The 27,697-nt window shown below is 44.9% G+C and overlaps 1 protein-coding gene across 2 annotated transcripts in view; it reads right to left on the bottom strand.

The window, feature by feature from the left end:
- The window catches only part of CEP170B (centrosomal protein 170B), a 415,026-nt gene that overhangs the window by 245,325 nt on the left and 142,004 nt on the right, over positions 1-27,697 (bottom strand). For both annotated transcript variants that reach the window (XM_086937908.1, XM_086937909.1), the window contains exons 3-4: positions 22,583-22,672; positions 20,198-20,276 (exon numbers count right to left, since the gene is read on the bottom strand). In XM_086937908.1, the coding sequence (XP_086794034.1) occupies positions 20,198-20,276; positions 22,583-22,672 (169 nt within the window). The remainder of the gene's footprint in view (positions 1-20,197; positions 20,277-22,582; positions 22,673-27,697) is intronic.

Raw genomic sequence — 27,697 nt, 5'->3', positions numbered from 1 at the left:
GTTCCAGCAGAGCTGAATTAGTTAGGTCAGTCTAAATTTAGTTGTTCTAAACTGGATGTAGAGATAATCAGTCGCCCGCTTGCCTCTTGGGTAAGCTCTAAATCGGGAAGCACTGGCACAGTTTTGCCTGAAATATGCAATTTTTTTAATCCCAGGTGATTGTAATTTACAATTAGATAATCCAACTAAAAGATCTGTGGGTTTCTGGTAGAAATGCTATTAAATGCGAATTTGCATCCATTCATCACCTACCCCACGCACGTGGCGGGCCACACCATTGATTTGGAGTTCTATAATCTTGATTTGACTGTAGCAAAGCCCTCTATTCTAGTTGTCTAGTCCGAACATTACTTGATCTAATTTGATTTTCAGATGTCTAATAAAAAAAAAGTTTTGCTGGCACAACTAGGATGGGCCAAATTAACCAAAAAGAAATTAAATTCCGTCTCAATCAAGGTCAGCAGGCTGATATCATTTGTTGGATCTATTGGTGGCTTTTAAAACCATTCCCCATCGATTATTACTCTCCACATTGTCTAATCTGGGGATTGGTGGTTCAGCTTTGAAGTGGATCTAATCGTTTTTATCTAGCAGAGAACAAGTAAGGAATTTGGAGCCCTTTTTCTCTGCATCTAAAACGATAAATACAATGTCCCTGAGGGCTCTTCGATGAGCCCCATTTTATTTAAATGTGTAAATGATGCCTCTAGCATACATTGTGGAAAAATATAGTTTTAAAGTAATTTCAGATGCCGACAATACTCAGCTTGTCCTCTCCTTTGGGAAGCAAGCTCTAGACGAGCCAATCCAGTTCAAGCAACGGATAACTGGATGAACAGAACTGCCTAAAGTGCAACACTTCGAAATAGGAGATCTTACTTTTTGGTGGGTCTTTTTCTTCTTGGCCCAATAACTGGTGACCAAAGGAATTAGAACCCTCCTCCACCACCCAAGGTGGAGGCAAGGAATTTAGGAATTAAATTTGACAACACCCTGTCCTTCAGTCATCAGATCTCTGTTGTTGCTGGGTCAGAACATGCCCTTTTTCTAAAATGTCCTGAGGCTAATTTGAAAATCAGAGGAGATAGCTCATTTTCGCTGTTTGCAGCCGAGTTCTTGAACGAGCTCCCTTTAACCCTTTGTTGCATTGAGAAGGAAAGCCTATTTAGGTCACAAATCAAAACCTGGAACTTTGACTAAGATTAGTCCTTCTGTCTTTGGGTCACTTCTTGTGCTCCAGGACCAGGACGTCAGCTGGAAGCGGCATGCATTATAAATACATTGATTAATTGATAAGTTGACGTAATGAAGAATGTTGCTCCACATCAACATACGTGCAAACATAGCCACAAGGCTCCATCATTCAATATGGAATAAACCAACTTCCAGATTTGGGATAGTGGTATAATTACAAAGTAGCCAATGCTCCAACTGTATATTGAAGTTTGACTATGAAACACAAGGAAGTCAACTGCGAGGAGTAAACAGAAACCAAATAGAGGTGTCAAACAGAGCACTGAGGAGGAATGTGTTCTGGAGCAGTGTTCGCATAAAGCAAAAGTGTCTAAAGTGGACTCTTTGCATCTTATTTCAGGGTGCATGTAAGTTTTAGAAGCAGCAGAAACTACCTTTACTCCGACAGAGGGTCCAGCAGAACAGGAGAAAGGAGGCTTTACAGGAGATGTATGGCTTCTTCAGCATGCTAAAAGCCTTCAGTGAAATGTGTTTATACAATACAATGCATGCCAAGAAATGCATTTGTTGACGCACTTAATACCTGCCTGGGCAAGACACAGAATGAATCAATGAATGTGTGCAACAGAGAAAGAAAGGCGAAGTAAAGTGCTTTCTAACGCATAACAACCGTTGAGTCACATGCTTCTGCACTGTAAGGTGGTGCTGCTCTTTCCTTGTCACTTTAACAGCCAGGAAGTTGTCAAGCAGGTTTAGACTCAGTCGATCAAATCTTCAGGCACAAAGACTTTACATCCGGCAAGCAGGGAGGGGCTGAGGACTTTGTGTTCCTTCAGGAAGAGAAGATCATGCTCCTAAAGCCATTGTCCCACTGAGGAGCTACATTTTTCTGCTCAACATGGGGACTACAAATAATGCACTGCACTGGAGCTCGTTGACAAGCGTGGTACAGTGGGGAATAGATTTGGCGGATTAATTTAGGCATTTCTTAGACCAATGAACGATTAAGTCATCCTCTACAGATATATTTATTTGCCCAGTCAACTACAGGCACCCTTAACTCTTGCTGTAGGGGAGAACATATTTGAGGAATATCAGTGATAGGAACAGCCAGTCAGTCATACTGGGTTTCTGGTACCTTTTATACAGGGCACAAATGTTTGCAGAGCATGGTTGATTGAACTACTTTAAATGTTTACACAGGTTAACAGCAATTAAGTATTGTGGTCAAACAGCCAGTCTGAAACGTAGCCACAAAGCAGGCAGACATGAATAGGCTAAAGGACGTATGAACTGGAACCATCTAACCTGCTTATGGAGAATAAGGCAGTACAGTCTGATTGTGTTTGCCAGCTCTAAAACACACACACGCCTGAAATAGCAGGAGCAGTCTCTTCTGCCACAGGGGGATTGCTTTACACTTCAGGAAGTGTATATGGTACAGTTCATCATCTCCTGGTTAAAAGGTTTACATTTTCAAGCAATCCATAATGTACCAAGTCATATTGTCATGGGTTGGTAGCGATGGATTGGGGCCATGACCGCTGTGGTCCTCAAATTATTCCCTTTGAGAACAGTTCTACCCAAGGCTCTGTTGATCTGGACTGGCATAATGGGCTACCGAATTGTGGTTCTGTTTCTAGATCCCTTTAGAAAGACACCTGAAGCAGAAATTTTAACGTAGAGTCTTACCAAAGAAGACTACTGAGATGCAATGAATAATCATACTAAGGTGGACAAGTAGCTCTCGAAATGGAGAAGTGTGCCCATCATGGTTTCACCCAACTGTTGGATACTCAAAATCCTGCCAAGCATAGGGTCTAGAATGTCTTCAATGAAGTGAGGGATTTCACTTGCTGTAGGCAGGGTTCTAGATGTTTCACATAAATCTGAATTTAATTGTGGGTTTACAAGACAAGCTAAAGTTTGAATAGCCTCAACCCAAGTGGTGAGGTTACCCTGGCCATCTAAGTAAGGATAAATATCCCATTGCATACAGTTGGTAAACAGACACACTAACACTTTAACTAGGCCTTTACCTTGATCGTGTTTATTGATGATTAACCACAGGAGATGACCTTGTTGTTATTTTGCTAGCTGTCTCCACAAATAGGCAGCACTTCTGCTGACTTCACTAAAATCCGATTTGAAAATTGAGGTGCTGCAGGTTCACAGAGCACCCTGTGCTACTGGACCTCAACAAGGGGATGAAACACCAAACAAATGTTTGAACAGATAACAAGATTTACTGGTAGATCGCTTGTTTCCAGTGTTCATTGTTTTGTGAATTTCAATGGATATTTTCCAGCACTTTCACAAATTCTGAAAATCAGAGAAAAGTAGTGTTTTTAAATTTTGCCACCACAAAAATTAGCATTTTTGAGGTGTGCCCAATTTCCATTCACAGAGAACATTTTTACTGCAGCCCGACTGCCTCCACTATGAGCATAATTAGACAGCAGTTTTCACTTGTTTGTTTAGCAATTATCTAGAGAGAAAAGCGAATGAAACGTGTACTCTCTAGAGGGTGATCAGCCTCAAGATCGAACAGCTAACCGGACCATGTGCTGAGGCCATTAGTAGCCTGGAGAATAAAATAGGGAGGCAGGGGAGGAAACTGGGCTGGGATGAGTTTAGCAGGATAGATTACCATTCAGAGGACTTTCATAGACATAAGAAATAACTAGCAGAAGAGTGCTAGGGACATGCCTCACCTGCATCTACAGTAGTACCACTAGTAACTAACTAAAGGGGTAGTGGGTAGCATTTACATCTCTGTTAAGGGTATGTAATGTCGATAATATGGGGATGGGTAACAAGCAATAAACACCATCACTAAAGGTCAGTCTTGCATCAGGCTAACAGAAAGCTCTAGGTAATTCAACTTAAAAACAATTCTATGTCAGGACCGGAGGCTTCAGATTATGCTATATCTTCCTTCGCTTTATTAACATAAAGAAACCACAGCAGCTCAGGAAAAGATATAATAAGAACAAAAGATGCTTTAAACATAAAGCATTGACGTAATGTTCAACAAAAAATCAACAACTCCCAAGAGTCTCTTTGCTTATAATAATAGTCCATAGTCCTTTGTCTCTGTCCATCATCACTATATAACCGGACTTCCCATCATCTTCCTCCTCTTTCTTCGCTGCTCCCGCAGCCAGATAAGTGCTTTTCTATTTTGTCTTCTTTTATTGTGATTTATTATCTTGTGTGCGGTCTTTGGGGACTCCTTGCATGGTTTGTTCCTTTTCAGAGCCCCCGGTTGCGGGAACGTTCTGTCGTTCCTACGCGACTTTATCCCCACTTGTGTGCGGTGTGTACATAGACCGCACGGGGGCGACCTGTCGCTTCGCCGGCCCTCCGGCACGCCTCCGCAGTGTGAGGAGCCGCGCCGTGGGGTCTGCTTGCGCAGGAGCCGACCCTCGCGTACCCCTCTGACACCTGGTGATCCGGGTCTGTACTTTGCCAATTTTGACGCCCTCTGGGGTCGGTATAGCGGTTCTGACCGCGTGAATCGCCTTCGGGCGAGACCTGTGCACCTCTTTACCCGTGTGTGGCCTAGCGCGCTTGAGGGGTACGTAGACCCGGTCCCGGCGTGGAGGGTCTGCGCGCTTGGGGGTTGGTGCAGCCCACCTGCCACGTCAGCTGGCCCAAAACGTGATCGCAGCCGCTGGGCCTGCCCACATTCGAGAACTTTCTCGGTTGCCGCCCTCTTGGGTGCCCCGCATTTGCCCCTTGGTTCCGAGATGGAAGGGGAGTACGACGAGGAGGCCTGCCCCTATCTGCAGGATGATGAGTTTTATCAGGCGGTGGACAGCTCCATCTATCGTTGCGTGACGGAGGTGGTGGGGCCCATGGAGGACCGCCTTTCTGCCTGCATCGTGGAGGAGTGTGCGAAGCTGGCAGCGTCGCAGGTGCCTCCGTCCCCCAAACTCCCGGGGACGTCCGGCGGGTTGCCGCCCGCTCCGAAGAGACCCCGTGGTGAGGGACCTTCATCGGAGGCCCGAGGCGTGGACAAGGGCGCTTTCGAGCGACTTCGCGACGCCTTCCTGGCTAAGGCGACGGCGGTGCCTCCGGCGCCTTTGGTGGACCCTGGCACTTCGGGCGACGTGTCTACTGCGCCCGCCTCCCCGATCTACGACTCTCCGGACACGGATGACGACGGGGAGTCGACCCGTTCTTGGCTTCCGGCGCCTTCGGCGAAGGAGATGCCCCGAGACGAGTCGGGCATGCTGGACCCGGACGAGATCGTCCACCCCCGTTCCGCGGCCTAGGCCCCGGGGGAGACGGTGGCGAAGTTTGTCGCGGGCAGACTGCGCAAGCCCCTGGAGAAGGAGGCGAGGGGTTGCTTGCGCGGGGAATGCCCTCGGCCTACACTGGAAGGGAAAGTGGCCATGACCCCAGAATTGGACCCCAAGATGGCCACCTTCCTGGCGAAATTCATGAAGGACCCCAGGAAGGGGATCGACCGGTCCTGGCGGGCCTGCCAGGACAAGCTGTTGGATGCGGTCGGGCCCGCCACGAAGATCCTCGATATGGCGGAGGAGGCCCGAGCGAATGGCACCGCCATTTCACCGGAGGTGCTCTCCAACTGGGCCCAGAGGGTGATCGTATTTTTGGGCAACGCCAACTGTGCCCTATCCACGGAGAGGCGGCGTTCACTCCTTATCAAGCTGGATCCGAAGCTGGGGGACCTGGCCTCGTCGGAGGCAGGTGCCGTGGCCCAGGGTGGCCTCTTCGGTGAGTCTTTCATCCGCGAGCTGGGAAAGTTCGTGAATACGTTCACGTCGCTGGACAAAGCCCAGTCCAGCATCAAGAGGGTGTTCCACCAGCGTTTTTCTGGAGGGGCCGGTCGCAGCAGGGGCCGCGCGATCGGCCGTGGTCAGCAGACCAGCAACCGTGGACAAGGCTCCGGAAGAGGTCAGTACCAGACCTCGGCCAACTACACCAACTTCTACCCCACCAGGGGACAACGCTATGGTGGCCGAGGGTTCAAGAAGAACTCCGGACAAGGAAATGCCCCCGGTAAGTGTACTTTGCTTAGATCAAGTGCCGATTGGGGGGCGGCTGGCAAGCTTTTACGGGGAGTGGGAATTGCTCACTGCCGATGCTTGGGTTTTGCAAACTGTGAGAGGTTTCCATATAGAGTTTTACGACCAGCCAACTCAGGTGAGGCCCCCGCGCCCTATGGTTTTTGCAGATTCCGACGCGCGCTTGATAGACGAAGAGGTCTCAGACTTGCTGCGCAAGGGAGCCATCCGCCTATCAACGCGCCACCCACGTGGGTTCCTCAGCAACGTCTTCTTGGTAGACAAGACAGATGGGGGCAAGAGGCCTGTGATCAATCTCAAGGAGTTCAATGGGTGGTTGGTCTACCGTCACTTCAAGATGGAGGGGATCCACCTCCTTCGGGACGTGCTCCTCCCTCGGGATTGGATGGTGCGACTGGATCTCAAGGATGCCTACTTGGTCGTTCCCATCCACCCCCCTCATCGTCGTTTCCTACAATTCCTGTGGGACGGCAAGGTGTTCGAATTCACCGCCCTACCGTTCGGTCTCTCGTCGGCCCCGTGGTGCTTCACGAAGGTCCTCCACCCGGTAGTGGAGTTTCTCAGAAGTCAGGGGGTCCGGATGTTAGTGTACTTAGACGACATCCTCCTCATGGGACAGTGCCCAGAGGTACTGGCGGGACAGCTGCGTCAAGCTGTCGGCCTGCTTCAGAGACTGGGGTTCGTCATCAACGGCTCCAAGTCGGTTTTGGTTCCCACTCAGCAGATCACCTTTTTGGGTTTCGTGGTGGACTCGGTACAGGCGGTCTTGAGCCTGCCGGGTCGGAAGGTCGCAAAGATACGCCACCTGCTCCGGCAGACGATCGCGAAGGATCGTACGTCACTGCGCCATGTCGCCAAGGTGGTGGGTCTTCTGTCGTCCTCCATCCAGGCGATTTTCCCGGGCCCGCTGCACTACAGGGCTCTTCAGCGCCTGAAGGCGCAGCATTTGCGCCGTGGAATGTGTTACGATCAGTGGGTCCCTCTCACGGACGAAGTGAAGGAGGAAATGTCGTGGTGGCTGTCTCACATGGAGGCATGGAATGGGCGAGCGATCTTCGGGTCGGCTCCGGACCTGATCATAGAGTCCGACGCCAGCAGGTCGGGCTGGGGCGCCCGGTGCGGGGATTTTTCCACCGGCGGCGCCTGGTCGTCAGAAGAACAACAATTGCATATCAATTGTTTGGAGCTCCTTGCGGGCTCCTTCGCAGTTCGCTGTTGGACCAAAGATTCAATCAAGGCTTGTGTCCTGCTGCGGATGGACAATATTTCGGCGGTCCGGTATGTGAACCACCTGGGAGGTCCTCGGTCCCGCGCCTTGGCGGACTTAGCGAAGGACTTCTGGGATTATTGCCTGTCTCGTCACATTGCGGTGACGGCGGAGTATCTGCCGGGCCAGTGCAATCAGGTAGCGGATTGGCACTCTCGACATCTCAGGGATGCCAGCCAGTGGAAACTGGATCCGGGAGTCTTCCGGTGGCTACACTCCCTCTGGGGCCCCTTCTCGGTGGACCTCTTCGCGTCCCGTCTCGACCACCAGCTGCCGCGGTTCTACAGCTGGAGGCCGGACCCTCTGGCAGAGGCCACGGACGCGTTCTTGCAGGATTGGAGTCGGGAACAGCCGTTTGCGTTTCCCCCGTTCTCCATGATCATGCGAACGGCGGCTCAAATACGCCGCCAGGGTGCGGAACTGGTGTTGGTTACACCGCTGTGGAGGTCTCAAGTATGGTTTCCGGTTCTTCTGGAACTTTCTTGGGATTTTCCAATCCTACTCCCCCTGTTTCCTCTGCTCCTGACGAGCCCGGATCAGGAACCTCACCCTCTCGTCATGCAGAACACTCTCCGCCTCGTGGCGTGGAGGCTCTCAGGAGACGCTGGACGCTCCCGGGCCTTTCGGGGTCAGCTGCGCACTTGCTCTCCAAAGCATGGGCCGATAGTACGACGAAGCGTTACAGATCCGCTTGGCTTAAGTGGATGCGTTGGTGTTTACGAAGGGATTTGGATCCCATGGTCGCCGGCCTTGTTCCCGTGCATAATTTCCTGGCTCATTTGGCCGACAAGGGTTTAGCGTATAGGAGGATCAATGCTATCCGGTCAGCGATTTCTGCGGGCCACGATAACATCGATGGCCATCCGGTAGGGGAACACCCTTTTGTGTGCCGGCTTCTGCGAGCGGTTCGCCTAGCACTGCCGCCAGAACCCAGGTACTCCGTCCTCTGGGACGTCAATTTGGTTCTGAATCTGTTCCTGTCGTGGCCAGCGAATTCTTATCTGTCTCTTAAGGAGCTCTCGGCGAAATTAGCCATGTTGTTATGTCTGGTCTCTTGTAGGCGCGTCTCGGACGTGCGCGCGCTGGATGTTTCTGCACGCATTTTCTCCCCGGATGGGGTTACCTTTACGGTGGGCCGACGCACTAAGACGTCGTCGCGTTCCATTTCTTATCCAGCCTTTACTGACACTCCTAAGTTGTGTGTCGTGCAATGCCTCAAAGCATATGAGGACCTGACCTTGGATCTGCGCCCTCCGGGCGAGCGTCAGTTGTTGATTGCCCTGCGGAAGCCACACAAAGCTGTCTCCTCTCCCACTATTGCTCGGTGGGTGCGTTGGGTCATGCAGGAAGCGGGCATCAGTACCTCTCTCTTTGGAGCACACTCCGCCAGGGGGGCCATGGCCTCTAAGGCATTCTCGGTGGGTGCTCGTCTGGAGGACCTTATGCGAGCGGCGGACTGGTCCTCGGATTCCACCTTCAAGAGGTTTTATTTTAAGCCGGTGGTGGATTTGGCTCAGTTGGTGGTAAGTAAGCTTTAAACTAGCATAATCTGAAGCCTCCGGTCCTGACATAGAATCGAAATTTGCCTAGCTTACGTAACGGTAAGTTTCAATTCTATTAAGGACACGGAGGCGAGGATTATCCCACCCGGACTACGGTGGTGTCTCTACCCACCCGTATGGCAGTAAGTAAAGCGTTTTCCTTTACGTTGTCGGTACTGTGTTGTTCACTGAATGCTCCTCGCCTTGTTGTCGCATTTTCCTGGGCCACCTCGCTGATGCTGTTCCTTTTTTGGCAGGCAACGACGGTGCTAAACAGGACCAATGAGGCTTAAGCGTGATCTGCGCGAAGAAAGAGGAGGAAGATGATGGGAAGTCCGGTTATATAGTGATGATGGACAGAGACAAAGGACTATGGACTATTATTATAAGCAAAGAGACTCTTGGGAGTTGTTGATTTTTTGTTGAACATTACGTCAATGCTTTATGTTTAAAGCATCTTTTGTTCTTATTATATCTTTTCCTGAGCTGCTGTGGTTTCTTTATGTTAATAAAGCGAAGGAAGATATAGCATAATCCTCGCCTCCGTGTCCTTAATAGAATTGAAACTTACCGTTACGTAAGCTAGGCAAATTTCGATTCTCAACTTCAGTGATACAAATAAGTAGGAATGTTAACAACAGCAACTCAGTGGTCAAAACCCAGTGGAGTACACCATTGAGGGCCCCAATGACTTTAATGCAGACAGTACCCCCAAACCGCTGGACGTATGCAAGCTGCTAGGGGGATCCAACTGGTATAAAAGACGTACTATGGAAGGGGGAAAACACATAACCACACAACACTTCATGTTTAGGCAGAAGATTTGCATTGGAAAGCTAAAATACCTTCAGATTAGCTTTCTACCAGTTAAAACACCCTTCACTTCAGTGCAAGTCAAAGGCGGAATTAAAGTCTTGTGTTTCGCCTATATCTACCTCTCACCAGTAACCATGCAGTGCCATGGATGGTGAGGGACCATACTGCTCTAGCCTGTGCACAATAAAAGGCATGCAGGTTACCATGCCCAGCAGGTGTGCCCACACTGGGATGGTAAACAAAGCAAGCTTATCCCATCTCTGGCTCAACAGGATGGAAGTCTGGGGTGTTTAGCCCAGCAAGGCAAAAGCATGCCTGTTCTCCCAGTACAACAAGAAGGCTTACGGGTCACCACGTCTACGGTTGGGGATATAAAAAGTATTCAGCCTCACACCCTACTGCACAATACCAAAGCCTTAGAACGCATAGCCTGGCAAGCAAGGCCCCAGCAGGTGAGGGGTGCAAAGTGACCAGTAAGACTGGCCGGAATGGTAAGAATTCAGGCCTATTCTGTTTAAACTAGAAAGCATGTTTATAGAAGAAAGCCCTGAAAAACTAACAAACTGCCTCTACACCCAAGGGTGTAGTAACATACCAAAATCAATGAGCACATTTTGCAACACTTCCTCATCATAGTTGTGGCACTAGGCTACATTAGGGTGGAGTGAAGGCATCGACTTTTGCACTTACTCATCTGGGGGACTGGAGTGTTTTCATATATGCTATTCATTCATTCATTAGTAAGCTTTATTCGATTTCAATTTAAATCATAAAGCATAAAAAAACATTACAGCATAAATATATATAGATGTTAAAAACAGATACATTATCAAATATGACTATATAAAACATCATAACTTACAATAAAAAGATAATTAGACAGGAATAGTAAAAACATACATACATACATGGAACAATTATGAATATGCCATTCAAAAATGCCATTTTTATATACAAAAGTGTGCCTAAATTAAAACTTCTTTCTCGCAAAGATCACTGCCCACAAAACAATTGACAAATAGCAGCATACATGCAGGGAAGGGAAGGTTTGCAATAACAAATGTTGCTGGACGGTACTGTTTGAAATTCAAAGACTTTAGAACTGGAATGATATAGAGTTTACTCTGTTCTATATATAGTTTGCAAAATTGCAGTACGTGCATAGTGCTCTGTTTTTACACTTGGTCACGGGGATAGTTATCTAATATTTGAGACCAATCATTCATTAAGGGGAAGCTACTCAAAGAAAGGACATGTTGGCTCTTGCTTCTTGCACGCGTCTGCTCCCCCGATGGGCAGTGCGGCAAGAGGGGCAGATTACAAACGAGTAGAGCTTCTCACCAGTTGGTGGCTACTCCGCTAAGGCGGAGGGACGTCGCCCTACTGAACAAGAGAAAAAAAAATGATAACTATTATCATTATTTTATATTTCCAATAGGCTTGAGTGGCTCTAGGGCGGTGCGGGGTTGGCGGAGTAGGGAGAGGAGTGGTTTTCACCAGTGTGCACGACTGCTTGACCGACCCTCTTGGGCTGGACAAGCCGTCATGTGCACTTTGTATCTACTAGACACCCTGGTGAGGAACATGCAGTCCCTGTCTGAGCGCCGATCGAAGGCTCTCAGACCAATCATAACGCTGCATTGCAGCGTTGTGATTGGCTATGGGGAGGATGGGTGCTTTCTGTTGCTGGCCGGGAGAGTAGGAAGATGTCGGAGGGGTGGAGGACGAAGGAGAGGCGGCGGCCGTTTCAGGGAAGTGTTTTTTTTCTTTCTTTTTTTGTGCCACCCAACCCCCTGTCGCACCAACCGGGTCCGGTAGCAGCCGGTACTGCTTCACATGCATGTGTCCCTGTGCACAGAATGCAGATTCTTGCCTAGATCCAGGGGTGTAAGCAGAGATGTCTGGACATTGCCTTTCCTGCTCTCCAAGAGGTGTGGCACAGTGCTATTGAAAATCACAACAACCCTGCCGTACTGGTATCGAGGATTACAATACTTTTTCACCAAAATTTACCAGATTAGATTTTTTTGGTGAGGAAAGAAAGAGTACATCCCTCTCAATACCGACTCACCCCCCACTAGATAGCAACTGAATTGTTGTATACCAGACATAAGGCAGTTGCCAATTCATCAGGAATGAGTTAAAACTACCAGAGGCTGTAAAGTAAGCTATTCAACAAGCAAATGATACTAACCAGAGCAAACAGCTGTGGGCAGTTCACCCACGGCCACTGTCTGTGTGTACTGATGATACAAGAACTGAGAGGCCGCTTAAAAGTAGATAGAGCCAGACCGGAATTCATCTATCAGACACAGATGAAACGTTCGAAAAACCCATTGTCTTTAAAGGTGAGTCAGTGACATCAAATGGGTGCGGATTCACAGCAAATACAGAGTGTGACAAATCGAGACCTCTGTTCTCCCACCCAAAAAAACCCTACAACAAAGGATTCATCGTCTATAGTTATTGCACGCGGCGAGTACATTACGAACGTTATGCATCATACGGGGGGAATCAGCGGAGCAGCAGGTCGGAGTAGTGAGGAGGGGTTTATAATTTTCCAATTTATGATGAAGTTAAAATTTACAGTCATTTGAAGAGAAGGGCAGGAGGAGTAGCGACTATCATGCATGTTTCACTGAACACTTCAACAACGGAATTTTGGACTAGAACCCCTGTTAACAGCAAATCACTGAAATCAGCTCCAGTGAGTTTCGTATTGATTTACAGCGCACCTCACACTTCTCACATCCTTACATGAAAATCTGTCCGCCACAACCACCGATAGACACAATCTGATGCTCTGTGGGGGTTTTAACCTACGGTTCGAGTACTCCTTAATGTCACAACTTTCAGAAATAACAAGGCTACCCTAAATCTCGAATTCCTAAACCAGGAGCCCAACTCGCATTGCATGCCGAATGGTGGATGGCATTTGTGTCTCGGGCGGTCTGATCACAGAGCACCAACCACCCACCACCCTTCTAATCTAGTCTGAACACTTCTGAATCCCATTTCACATAAAACTACAAAAATCCGTCAGTAGCCCTAAACCCTCGGCAATAACTAGCAGGCACAGTTGGAATCTTTTCATCTCTAAATTGCTGTAAAATTAACACATCTGAAGACCAACAACTTGCATCGCCCCAAATTCCAACCCTAACGTTCTGCTTCATCATCTTAACTCCTACTCCTCCCTACCCTGGATGAAAGACTGCATTCGGGAAAAAACATCTGCACACACAAACATGAAATCAAAGTAAGCCTTGTATGTCAGACAAGCTAAAATGACCCGTGAGTTAGGCGGGCCGAAAGTAAATGGAGGCGAAAATACAGAACTTCAGATATCACTCAACAATGCTCTCCACATAAGCAAAACTTAAAGTTGAGAAAATGTCCTCCACTGACATGATTTGTTATTCCATCAACCTTTCTAAGTAGCTTTCACGCTGTCTTTCAACTTCAGCACCCATAGGCATACAATCGAAATACCACCAGAACGTGGCCATTGTACAGTATTTCATTCTTTTTCTCAAAGAAAATTTCTATCAAGGACTCCATCATTAATGACCCAATTCCTATGCCCACTGCACCACTCAAATCTATTTTTCAAGACCGGGAGTTGTCTAGACACAAATTACACAAGAAAGACCCAGCTCCTCAAGAACATAACTAGTTCTCAAAATGATTCTGTTCCTGCAAGGAACTAAAAGCCACTCTTTTAAGCATCCCCCAGAATGTATTAAAAAACTTCTTAAAGCACTGTATTTTTCCAGAAGAAAGCCATATGAGAACTCTGGTAAAGAAGCCCACCTTGGGAGCGAACAACAAACAATCTTTATTCTTCCATTTTATTGCTACCTTACATGGGCAAACATCTGGAAAAAATGGCTTGGGGAGCTTCAGAATCTAAAGACAGGCAAAACGCGTGCACTCATTCCTGTCAATGTTCCGAGCCGGTAATCCAAACCCCCCTCCCCCCTATCATCGCCAGTTCATGGATGAAGGAGAAATTTGCATGCTAATTCTCATAGACTTGTCGAACATTTGATGCCACAACAACCTGCTTAAGATCCTGAAAGCAGCGGATATCCCTGGTAAAATCCTGAAGTGTCTAAAATCTTTCAGTTCAGGGAGATCACAAGTGATCACTCTTTTCCCATACTCTTCAAAGGCATGCAACATTGACTGTGGAATACTGCAAGGGTCAATACTCTTGCCTTTTCTGTTTTGCAAATATATGTGGTCACTCGGTCCACCAAACATTGGTGCACTTTTACATGTATACAGGTAATACTCATCTCATTTAAAAAAGAAAAAAAAAGCTAGGGGCAAAATAGTATCTCAATCAAACGATAACATTTAACAGAGCCCTCACAATCATGAGGCTATAGTTGGGCAACAACTTAATCCAGATGAACCTGATCAAAAATGAGATTGTTACTACCGCTGCTTCATTGGTTGCAGAATGGGACACAACCTTATGGCCAAATGAAATAGGCAGTTCCCCGGTTCCTTCAACAGCGGTACGATATTCAGGAAAGATTCTCCCATTCATTGATTCCCCCTGTGTAACTGCTACAAAGAATTGATTCAATCACATCTTGACCAGACTAATCCAATCTACCTTGAATTGCCAGGCACAATATTCTGACTAGTGCAAATTGCTCAGAATGCTCAATTCTTACAAAAACTGCCAGAATATCACATACATCTCCAGTACTGTGATCTATACACTGGCTACCCATTTAATAATGGGTAGTCTTTAAGGCTCTAAAAACGGTCCCTAAAGGCTATACCTCATACCACTCTCCTGTTAGGCCAATGCATTTTCCTCCCATGCTAACAAGGATCAATAAACCAATTTTTGTTTGTCACAACCAGGGCCAAAGCAGTCGCAAAAGGAGACCATACATTTTCTACAGTAGGGGCCAAACTATGAAACTAACTTACTTTACCAATCCTTCATAACAGTAAGCTGAGAGAGTCAACCAAGTTAATAGTTTAAAATGAGTGTAATCTATTTCAGTCTGTCATTTTCTGGAAGAAAAAGGCACAGCAGCTAACTAACTGAACTGAACGGTATTCCTTGCTTCCATCTAGTGGAAAGAGTGATCGATGCAGTGGTATGTTGATCAAAATCAGCCACCGTAAGCCACCTATCTATGCCAGAAACCTGGGGACCCCTTTCCTTTTGAGAATGGAGGTCTGTACCTTTTCAGTAGTTTATGACCATAAATTTGGTCCTAAACCATTGATACATATGAATAGTAATCAGTATTTGGAAGGAACATGTACAATACGCTCCTTTCATACAGCGATTTGTTATCAATTTCTAAACCCATTTTAGGAGTCAGTGAAAAGTTAGACTCATAAAAATGGGTTTCGTACATTGCTAAAAGCAGTTTTTCTCTGAATCCTAGCCTGTGAGACCAAAAACCTACTTTTACATCTGGCCCTAGGTTCTGTAAAGCACAGAGATGTATTTAAAAGTAAAACAACATTTGATGTATATTACGCTTGCATGGAGAAAGTTCATGTCCCCACCAGAAGAAAAACAGCAACTCCGATAAGATCAGATGCCACTCTCTCCATACAAAGACCACCAGACTGCAACTTCAGCAAGGGTAAATGACACAAATCTCCTTATAATCCAATAAGAAACAAAACCAATGTAACAGTAAAAATAGATACTCAGTATTTTATGGACAGGCCAGAAATTCCACTGGACTGTTGAAATATTTTCCACAAAGAGCATTGGGTAACGCTTGGGCTTTCTGACGTCAACTGAATTGGCAAGATCATCATTTTGTTCAGCTGGAGTCGGATCTTGCAACTCCCTATTAATGTCAATGGTGTATGTTGGTATCACTTGCCATTTTCTAGAATTAGTAGACAGGCCCTTGTTTTTTGGGGCGAGGGGGGGGGGGGGGTAACTTAGGGATACATAGTTCCACGGCCACAAACCATTTCCAACTGAACTTTCACTAGGGCTAAAATAAAAGTTATAGTAAAAGACAATGAAAATATAGGAACAACATTAAACATAAAGAAACTGGTAATTGGCATGCACACAGCTCAGCAGCTTTGACACTCCCAGTGCATTTGTAGGAAAAAGGAGCTCAGGCCAGAGTAGAATGGTGCTGCGCAAAGAAAGGAGGAGCTGTTAAAAAATGATAGAGAGAGTACCACCACTAAAGATACAATAGAAACAGGGTACAAGTACATTGAGAGAGGCACAGCAAGAAAGAAACATAATGACGGACTTAGAAAGACAAGACAAAAAAGAGACCGTACAAGTATAGAAAGTTAGGCAGAAGAAGAAAATCATGGATAGGTCCAGATGGGGACAGAGTAGGTTGATAGTCTAAGAAAATGAACAGAGTACTGCTAAATTATGTACGTAGCATTCGAATAGCAATTCATATTAATAGCTTGGTCTCTCAGCACACTACACATGCCATTCTGAACTAGACAGAAGAAACTGCAAAGGAAAAAGAGTGGAAGGGTGAAAGCAGTAAAAGAAAAAAAAGAATGCATCCTGAAAGGCCACCATGATGGAGAGAAAACTTGTGTCAGGCGGCCAAGATGGATTTCATTGATATATCAGCCAAAGTGTTACTGGCTGACATGTCAGCCAGGATATTACTGGCTAGCAAGTCAAACAAGCATTTGCAATGCAATAGGTCTCGCATTTAGGAGAGTTTGAGCTATTTGCATTGTAAATGGCTACGCCAATAGCTTAACTTTGCACAAATGGGAGACCTATTGAATTGTGAATGCAGGGGGATGTAAGAGGAGTTGGGGTTAAATAGGATACAGGGCAATGAGGAGCGTGAAGTGGGTAAGATGGAAGGGGGGCCAGTGGGGCTTGAGGGACAGAAGGAGAGGACAGGTGGGGCAGACGAGCGAAGAATGCAGTAGAGTGACAAGAGAGGCAGTGCAGCGGGAGTAGAGAAAGGAAGCTGGGGAGTAAAGGAGCAGTGGATGAAAGGGGGGAAGGGGGAAGTGGGTGAGAAGCTTTAGGGGTGGGGTGAAGGGTGGCAGGAGAAAGGAGACTGCGGGGAATGTAGAAGGGGCTGGCAGAGAAAGATAGGTGGGGCGAAGACCTATCTTGCTCGAAGCTAACGCTCTTGGGATGCCCTTTGCCCGCTGGTTCCACGGTGCCACCTGAGCTGCGGGGCGCTGTATGGCAGGAGGTGGTGCCGGCGGCAGCCCATGAGCCTCAACCCAGAGCCAGGGCCGGGCACCGTGGTGTAGGTCCGCTCATGCATGGGTTGTTAGTTTGTGGTGGTGCAGATTTGTGTTCTATAAGCCGCACTGGGCCGTGCAGAGCAGTGCACACTGCGAAAATGGCAGCAGCTCCTTTTTTGTCCTCAGCATCAGTGTGCCAAACAGCTCCCGTCCTGCGCTGGAGAGCAGGCAGGGGAAGCCTGAGAGATCAGCAGAGCAGCGACCTGCAGTGCCTACGACTAGTGGGAGGGGAAGCCAGCGTGTACATGCGGGTTGTTGGAAACACGGTCTGTGGGAAATAGTTTTGAGTGTTAATGCTTGTGGCTGCCTAGCTGTAGTGCGCATGCACAGCGATCCTGTGTGCGTCAGCATTATGGAACATGTTCAGTGGCCATGTTGGGGACACCTACTAAAGAGAGGAAAGTGCAACAAGGCTAACAGCGTACCATAGAGCTGTGTGTCCTGTGTAGCCCGCCTTAGGAGGGGCGCGGCCATGTTAAGACTATAGGGAGAATGAGCTGCAAAGTAAAACCACGTACAGCGCAACATGGCTGCTGTGTAAAAGTAGAGTGGGCTGAAGGGGTACTAGGACATCATTCTTTCAGCATGCACTGATGGGGAGGCAATGTACATGACATGGGAATGAGGGAAGTACCGAAGAGTTATGAAGAGGAGCGCCGTGAAGGAAGAGGCAACTGCCGGATTAGGGGGAGCACATTGCACCGGGAGCTTTTAGTGCAAGCAAGTTCGGAAGACGGGACAGTACAACGCAGAGAAAAGAGTTGGCGCTGCAAGGCCGGGGTGAAGAAAAGAAAAGCAAGAAGGAAGGATACTTTGGAGGGTGTGACCGGTGAGCTGAACCAAGTGCAGCTGTCGGCGACTTGGCGTGAGGCCTTCAGCTTAATGAAGAAAGTGCGTACCCACAGTAATAAAACTCATCTGTATACCGATGCAAGTACATGTATCGATGACTATAGCTCTCGCAGAGCGTGCAGCGCTAGGCGAGACATAAAAATAGTCGCCTAAACAACCAAAGCGTAAAAGTACAGTACAGTACTTGTTTCCTGCACTGTGGGAGGAACAAAAGGAAACAAGCAAGTAATGTTGCGGGAGGGGTGAGGCAGCAGTATGCCGAACTTGAGTTATATTTAGATAAGAGCGTCTGTCGCACGGCCTGGCGGCCGTGAAAGTGAAAGTACGGCCGGCCGCCCATGGGCAGTGAATAATTAGGGGAGGAGAAATGCCTGAGGCAGAGCGCACACTGGGGGATGCCTGTGGGAGGGAGGCAGATGGCTTTGATGTGCACGCGCTTTTCACGGGCAATGAATGGAATCGCCCGATGGTTAAGCCCCAATAACTCCCGCCAGCAATGCGCAAGCGCATTAGCAGGCGAGACCTAAAAAAGGATAGTAGCAAACATGTCCGCCAGGGTGGTTGTATTTGAATGTCAGCTTGGGAGGCAACTAGCAGGGATGGCAGAATGAAGGTTACTGGATGAAAAGGAGGCATGGATTTCAGCACTAACGTGGTATAACATGGGGATAGATAAGCATCTCTAGTCTAGTAGGGGCAACTCCCCCATCCCTCTTTCTCATAAACAGGTTACTACTGCCTTATAGAAAACCATTCTTTAATATAAACCAACTGAATTTGGGTCTATGTTAAGCAATGCAATTTGTGTGCGCACACACAGCAGGGACAGCAAACAAGGGGCTAGATGTAAAAAGCATTGTTGTGGTTGCAAACGCTCTAAATCACAGTTCGGTCTAAAAATGTTTGTTGCCCTGTCCTAAACCCATTTGGCGATTCAGTAACAGGTTACAGATTCACAAAATTGCTCCACAAGGGCACAAAAAAAACGGATCTTTGGAAAGGGTGTATTTAGGGCGTCCCTTCCAAATAACAATTTCTTATGTATCAATGTTTTGCAAATGAAAACCGGTCACAAAACATTGAAATGTTATCGACTGCCACCATGGGGTGGTAAGCAATAAACAAAATTGGAGGGGTGCCTTTCTGACCTCTTACACTTTGTGAATACAAAAAAAGTTTATGGGGAGTAAGCAGGGGACAACTATCTACTCTCACACACACTGTTAGAAAGGTGAAATTCCAATTTCCTTTACGAAAATAGGTTGCATTTAAAAAAAAAAAGAAAATGCAATCACAGACATGATGGTCTCATGATTCCAGCATGTCACCATTCCTGTGACGGCCATCAATCGTAGTGAGTCACAATTTGCGACCGACCTTCTGAATGTAGATGAAGCAGGTTGGAATGCAATGACTAAGATTCCAAAGCGTGTGACCTAACATATAAAGACTCGTTTGCAAAATTCCACACTGTTCGGAAAAATAGTATTTGCGACAGTGTTAATGCATCTGGCCCAGAAATCTCTTTGTTAACCTTTAAATGAGGTTGTGTTTTTTGCACCTTGCTACTAGTCTCTTAGACTACTTACAGTCAAACTGGCTCACTGTGACACAGGTGCCAGTTATTAGCAGACTCATTCTAAAAGTTATCTTTAGCCACAATTCCACCAGGAACAATACTATCAGCAGACCAACCTCGTTTATGTGTGTGCCATTCTGAATCAAACCCCACTGGTGTATGATAACTTATTAAACGTTTTGACAAATTATGGTACCACATGAAAGCCCCCGCCAAAACAATCATTTGGGAATTTTTGCAATACTCGTTTATGAATTAAATTGGTATCTTAAGAGTTTGAATAGCGGATCATACAGATTGAACAGTACATTAGAGTTGCAACTGAGCGAGTTCATTATAATATGTTAAATGAATATTCAAATAAAATATGCCTAGGATCATCTTCATTAAAAAGTAATATAGCTCATTTCCATTATATTTTCTTGAGAAGGCCTTCCGTGCATTTAAAAAAGATTTTATAGTATTTATTGTAGATTTTTCAAATGTATTTTTAATTCACTGAGTTCCATTCCTGGCACAACCTTCAGCACAGATCAAACAGAGACTGCGCGGAAGCCGAGCATCCGAGAAAGAAAGACACCTCCTGACATGGGCTCTGCATTATTCAACACGTCAAATTCTGCTGATAAAAGGATATCGTAGCCAAAGCGAATAATGTCGTTGAGTTTCAGGGTGATGTATTTCTGGTCCGGAATTCGAACATCATTCACAAAGGTCTAGGAAAAAAAATAGACAGAATGCAGTAAAACAACAGAGTAAACACCTCTCTGCAAGCAGTCTAATTACAGTAAGTGCATTAACGTTCTGAAGCAAGTCACTGTAAAAGAAAAAAAAATCGTGAAATTTGGCCTGTTACAGTAGTCACATTTAAGTCAAAGTGCTTCGTTTGTGGCGTTGTATCATAATAAAGGGCCCTCCCTTTTATTTAAAGTCTAACCACGTTTTATTAAACACAGCACTGATAGTCTTTGTTTTTTTCTGGCATCCACTTGATAAAATATATTAACTTCGGCAGATCACTTTAATTAATTGCTATATTCACTCGCGGCAGCTCTGGGCTTTCCTTTTACATATCATTGCTTTTCATAGTTTGGACCAGTTGACTGGCCAAAGGAAAAATGACTACGTTTTCGAATACACCGATTCATTCAATTAAATCCCAGTACTGGTGGTGTGGTATACAAATGGAATGACTAACCCTTTTTTTTATTTCTCTGTGCTCCTATGCCCTTATCAGCATAACTGCCTCTTACAAGCAGACTATCCACAGTGCAAAATGCTATAGAAATAGTGGAAATTTACAAATGAATTGGGAGGTATGGCAAACAGGTTCCACCTTTAGTTCACCAGGATACATTTGGCTTTTGATCACCAAGTTTGGGACCCTTACTGTGGGCGAATCTCACTACACTAGACCCACTTGCACTAACTTCACAGTAATTGAACTGAGCGTGTTTATTGAACTTGTCCACCTTTTAAGATAAGGTCTCTGCGCAGGTAGGCTAAGGGGCACCAGTCTGCTTACACTTGAACACGTGTGTACATGTGTGTGCAGGTTGTGCATGCGAGACTACCGTCGTGACAATCCGGTAACTGCTCACAGGTAGCCTGGCGCAGAAGGGAATCTACAAAGACAGACCTCCAGCCTTTCCAAAGAATGAAAGATTTCCTAGCTATCCTAACGGAAACTTTAAATTCTATTAAGGACAGAGAGGTGAGGATTAACCCACCGCATGGCTCCCCTCCTTTAAGCAGGATATGCTTTTGTTAAGGGTGAGTATGTTAAATTCCTTTAGCTTGCAAGTTTAAGGTCTGTACTAAATGAGACTATCTTATGCACGTTTGTTAGTTTTGTATTACTGGTTCAAGTTTCATACATGCTTGTTCAATTGTTTCTTTGGGGGTCAAAAGCAGGATTAAGAATGCTACTCTAGGTCTGCAGTTGCAGGAAGAAAGAGAAAGCAGCAACATCGTGGGACTATGGACAGGTCCTGGCATCATCTGATTTGATGTTGATTCTGTTTGAATTGTGACTTTTTCTCTTGGGTTTATGGGAAATGAAGTCTGTTAATGTTTTAAGTAAGGGCTGCTGTTCATAAAATCGAAGAAAGTAAAGTGTGATCATCGCCTCTGTGTCATTAATAGAATTGAAATTTTTCGTTAGGACAGCTAGTAAACACTGATCAGTTACCTTCAAAATCGAACAAAAGGATCATGTGATGCCACAGGTGAAAGTAATTTCTGTGAAGCTAAATAATAGCTACACAGAATATAGAACTAAGCATTTTGATGGAAGGCCATGTCCATTTATAAATGGATATTTAAATGTGCAGCCACATTTGGATTCACTATAAAAAAAAAATCACAGAATGCCTAATCTAAAAAAAGAACATTATTTTCAATTCAAGGCTAAGTGACCAAAGTTCAGACTAATTAACATTTAGGTAGAAGTTAAATAAAAACGATCTCCATCCTTGCAATTCCTACTTGTATAAAAGGGCAAGGGAAGACATTGCAATTTATAAAATTAACTGAGTCATTTATAGGGAAAATGAATGAACAGGGTAAATCGATAGATAATCTTTCTATATTATATTTTATATGACAGGCATGTTGTTTTTATTGTTAGATTTTTATATTAATCATTTTGTAATTGTTTAACTGTACAAAGAAAATAATTTCGATTTTTTAAGACTCAGTACTATGCAATTCCATATCAACCTCTCTAGCTCTTCCTATAGTTACAAAAATGAACACCACCATACTACAAATTGTAGGTCTAAAAGAAAAGAAATCTAAACTGCAATCCCACCAGCTAGATCAGTTTTCATGAAGGAGGGTTATTAAATGTCATAGTAAGGAAAATTATACTGAATACGAAAAACTCACAATGAAAAGTAATGGAAGCACTACTCCAGCCTGAAGGAAAGAAATATTACTCTTTGTAAATAATCTAGCTTTTACATTTCCCTTAAGACAGTAGAAAACAAATGAAACATTCAATGAACATTTCACTACTTACCCCATTTAAGCTCCCGAGATCCTTCACCCAGTGCTCATCCTTTTCGGTGTCATAGTTCAGCACAGCGTGCTGCTTGTCTACACTACGGGACTGAAAGCACAGCAATAATTAGATGGCGGTCATCAATCCAAGCTCAGCAATTAATGATTTCCAGCTTTCAAGCTGTGTTTTTTCACAATCTACAATTACACAATAAAACAGGCAAGGCACATACTAGTTTCAATGCCACATAAAGGTCACAAAACATAGGAATTCTCATAAACACAAGTATAAAGTACTGTTCTTGTATAGTTGGTTATCTGCTACAAAACAGACCAGAAAATAGAAGGTTCATTTTGCTACATATTTACGGTTCATCTCAAAAGTTAGAGAACATCAAACTATGCTTTAAGTACCCAAGAATGAAAACATATTTAACATATTTAAAAATGCTCAATAGGTTAAAACAAGGTTCTACTTTCAATTTAAGTCCAGTAAGATTACTACTTGTTGCACTGAAAGTGCTGACAAAAATATAATAAATGGGTGATCAAGGTCATATCATGTTGACCTCCAAGGAGCATAAACGCCTCACAGGGCCCTGACCAACCGCTTTAATTAGAGCTCCAATAAACCAGTACACTAAAAGTGAAATACTATTCATAAAATAGGAAAAGTTCTAAAAACAACCCCTGTGTCATGGTCTACAAAAACCTTTCACTGGCAATGCTGGAACACAAAGAACACCTTAGCGCCAAGGAAGCACACATTGTCAAGTGCATAACAAGCATTGACAATGCTGACAGTTCCAGAATTTGAATGGAAGTGCCTTTTGTGTCACCGACAGGGCTGGACTGGCCATAGCGGGCACCGGAAAATCCCTCCGGTGCGCCACACGGGTGGGGGCCGGTTTTGGTCACCTAGGGGCCGTTTTTTTACAGGGCCGTTTTTGCAGCATGGGGGGGGGGGGGGGGGTGGGGGGGGGGGGGGCAAGCTCTTTGCCAGGGCCGGTTGTGGTTCCCAGTCCGGCCCTGGTCACCACTAGGTTTGGACACTCAAATCATCATACATGCAATTGGTCACATATCTTTCACTTGTGCCTCCATCTGCTGACATTACTGTATTCACCCTCTGGCACAACTGCAAAAAATACACAAACTCACCAACATATGCAAAATACATTTTGAAATACAGGTGGAAAAAATAAAGCGTGCTGCCATCTAAACACTGTGGGTGTATGCCTGCAATTGCAAACTTAACAGCATCGTGCAGAGGTATTGTACTTAGTCCGTCATTGTTTTATGATTCCGTCCCATTTATTAGCAACGTGTTGGCCTTCTTGGAACAGTAAGACAACGATACATATTGGACAACAGTATTTCATAACAGTCACCCAGTTTACTGGAAGTGGCTACATGGATAGCTGCCAGGAGAGCAGTAGTATCCTCTGAAGAAAAGTTAAAATAAATAAAGAAGCTCATAAATGAAAGGGGAACTATGAATAAAAGGAGTACATCGCAAACTAAAAGACTGGCCAACAGGACCCTACACTGAAGCACACTCATTTTAAGGTGGATATGCAAATTGATGCGAAACTGCCATCCTTCATAGGGCAGGAGGTCCATCGGCTGATGTGGACTTAACCAATACCTCTTGCAGTAGGGTGCCATGCATGGAAGCAGAGATTAAATGGCAGTCAGACCAACCAATGGCAGAAGATGGCTTCTCAAAGTCCCTCTGTGTTGCTATATGGATGTATTTCCATGTTTGAGATGTCATCAATGATGTTAATTAACATAGCACGAGATATGTAATATAAGAGGTCATAAGCAGTGGGGGTCAACTCCTAGTTAATTCAATGAATTATAACTCACACATTTCAGTTTTTTATAGGTTTATAAAGTTAGTTGTAAACCCATTTCAACACCTAACTAACTAACGCCACTTGGAGATATATGCACATGGAAATTATGAAAAAATAAAAACAAAGAAGAAAACTTGTATGTGGACATTGTCGGTATTGGATGTGCCGCTGCAAGAGGTGGTCACAAGATGGGATGCCTAAGGATACATATATAAATATTTCTTTGCAATGACCAGCACTCGCGGGAGAGGATTATCCCAAGTTTATTGGGTTAAAAAGTTTATGGAAACAGTAGGACTGCCCTATGGTCACATGTGTACTGCTACTTAAGGCATGCGATGAATTGCATTGATATCTGTCTCGCCTATGAATATGGCCATACCTTACGTCCGAAACGCATAAGAAAAGACATGCTGCCACTTTTAATAAAATAAATGCCAGTCTTTTAATTAAATTGGGCTTTAATATTTATTCCTTTGGCTTGAATATTATATGTGCCATTTGTGCAGCACAGTAAACGGCATTAGTCTGCCCGCCTCAGCACTCTGGACCCTACTAAGGGAGTAAAAAATGTATTAATATAGGCGGATGTTTTTCACGGAACCTACTAAAGGTTTGATTTTTAGTTCTTTAGGAAGACAAGTCAAAGCATGCAGTGAAGAACAAAAAAGCACGAGGCGAGGCCCACTGGGGGTCGGCATGTCAGAAATTGATTAATCTGTGACTGAAGCAGCCTATGATTAAGAGGCGTTGGCCTCGAAACGCATCAGGTGAATAAAAAATGTAACTTTCTGGAGGGAGTGCTGCAGTGGGTTGTTGTAAGAATAAACCGGATGGTGGTTTACTGTCAAGTGCGTCCTCAAGGATATATATAGGTTATATCCTACTGGCGGTCGCCAATTAGGTAGTTATAGTTAGGACCTAGTTTCCATAGGAAAAGCATTTTTTGATTTGCCATTATCTTTGGCGTCATTTGACGAATCTTCGTGAAATTTTCCAAACTAATGACCCCCTCCGGTCAGCTCCTGTCTTGAAAGTTTCGAACTAATTCGTCAAGTGGGGGCCCAGAAAAAAGAGGGGTCCTCAAAACACGTTTTCTCCATGTTACTTTCCATATGGATTAATAAGGAGGTCTACGGAGGTCACGGTCACCTTTCTCCACCACTCTGCCAAAGCACCACCTGGCACAGTACTGGTTCGGGGATGAAGTCTTCTTTACTCCTGAGGGACTCTGGTGGCCAAAAGCTCTCTTGGTACCTCTTGTAAGTCCTACACAGCGGAATTCCTGAGCGCCGGTTGAAGTCCCATGCCCCTTTCTGCACTACTCTGCAAACGCAACTACTACCTCAAAATTAGAAATATGCATTTAAAAAACCTTTGAAATTCATTGAAAAAAAACATATGTTTCCGGGATGTTCTAGTTAGTAATTACCATTTGAAAAACCTTAGAAATTCACTAAAAAACAGAGGTTTCAGGGATGTTCTAGTTAGTAATAAACATTTAAAAAAACCTTAGAAACTCACTGAAAAAAAGAGTTTTTCGGGGACGTTATAGTAAGGAATTGGCATTAAAAAAAACTTTAGAAATTCACTAAACAAAAAATAGGTGTCAGGGACATTAGAGTTAGAAATTAGCATTTAACAAACCTTGAAAATTCACTGTAAAAAACACAAGTTTGAGGGACGTTCTAGTTAGTTGGACAATTCAAACCAGAGAAATTCAGCCGTTCTAGTTAGTTGAGCTAACTACATCTCGTGCCCCCACAATGCACTGCTGATGACGTCACATATTACATCACTCATGACATGGTCAGTGACATCATGACATCTCAAATTACATCACTGATGACATCATCCAATTAATATCTGATGCACCTCATAACACCCTAATATAATTTTTCATACACCTACTCTAAAATACAGACTACCATCCTCGAAACCATAGACACACCAATACCAGTTAGTACATACCCACTCAGTCACTCATACACGCAGTCACTCATCAATACAGCCATTGATATATGCACTCATACACCCATAGTTATCACACACCTAGTCAGTCAACCAAAGATTCAATAACACTGATTTACTCATTATTTAGCTATATACACACACACCACCTCACTTATTCATACAGATACTAACACATACTTACTCTCTTCTGCAAGAACACACTCATCCATAACGCCACTCCCACAATCACTCAATCTCACATATAGTTGTTTATATACTCCAACACTCACATATACTGCCTTTCACATATGTAGTTATTCACACATGCACCACTGAGACATCCATTCACTCACCAACACAGCCATACACACACTCACCCACCCCTACAACCCCTTACAGATGCACTCATGAACCCATACCCCCAGTGAATCACCCACTCATACATCCATACAGGGAGTAACACACCTCACACAGACTCAGGCACCCATACAGGTACTCAGACAACCAATCATTAACCCATATAGAAAGTCATGTAGGTACGCATCAATCCATGCAGCCACTTACACACCAACTGAAAGACTGATACAGACATTCATACAGATTAGTCACTAACCCATGCATTCACTTAGACACGTTAGTTCACTCACTTATACAGTTACGCACCTACGCAATCATGTAATCAGACATTATTATTATTATTATTATTATTAAAAAGGATTTGGTACCGCGCACATACACCAATTGGTTTCTTGGCGCTCAAGACCGGGTAGATGGAGAACATTCAGGGGCCGGGCAGCTAGGCATGCGCCAAACGAAACAGGTAAGTTTTTAAAGAGTTGCGAAAGCAACAATAGTCGGTAGACAGACGAATGGCAAGAGGGAGGGAATTCCAGTTGGCCGGAGCAAGAAAGGAGAAGCAAGCTCCTCCATGTTTCTTGCGGTTAAATCTAGGGGTAATCAGGAGGTTGTGAGCTGAGGATCTGAGGTGACGGGAAGGGACATAGGCAAGTAAACAAGAAGAGATGAAGGCAGGAGAGCATGAGAACAGGGATTTGAAAATGATGCAGACATTCATAGACCCACTCATTCTTCAATACACCTTAGCGCATATATACATATACTAAGGTGTATTGAAGAATGAGTGGGTCTATGAGTGTCTGAAAAGTTAAGGTGGGTTGAATATATATATATATATATTTTTTTTCTGGAATTAGTACCAGCATATCATCTGTGCACAGTCAAAATATTAGTCAAATAATATTGAAATTAGAAGCTGATTATCGCTTATGAATTGCTGTTTGAAGTGGTTTGGTTGATTA

Source organism: Lissotriton vulgaris, chromosome 9, assembly GCF_964263255.1.
Source record: "Lissotriton vulgaris chromosome 9, aLisVul1.2, whole genome shotgun sequence".
NCBI classification, from domain to species: Eukaryota; Metazoa; Chordata; class Amphibia; order Caudata; family Salamandridae; genus Lissotriton; species Lissotriton vulgaris.
Note: the sequence above shows the minus strand (reverse complement) of the source record. Positions and strands in the feature narration are given on the sequence as shown.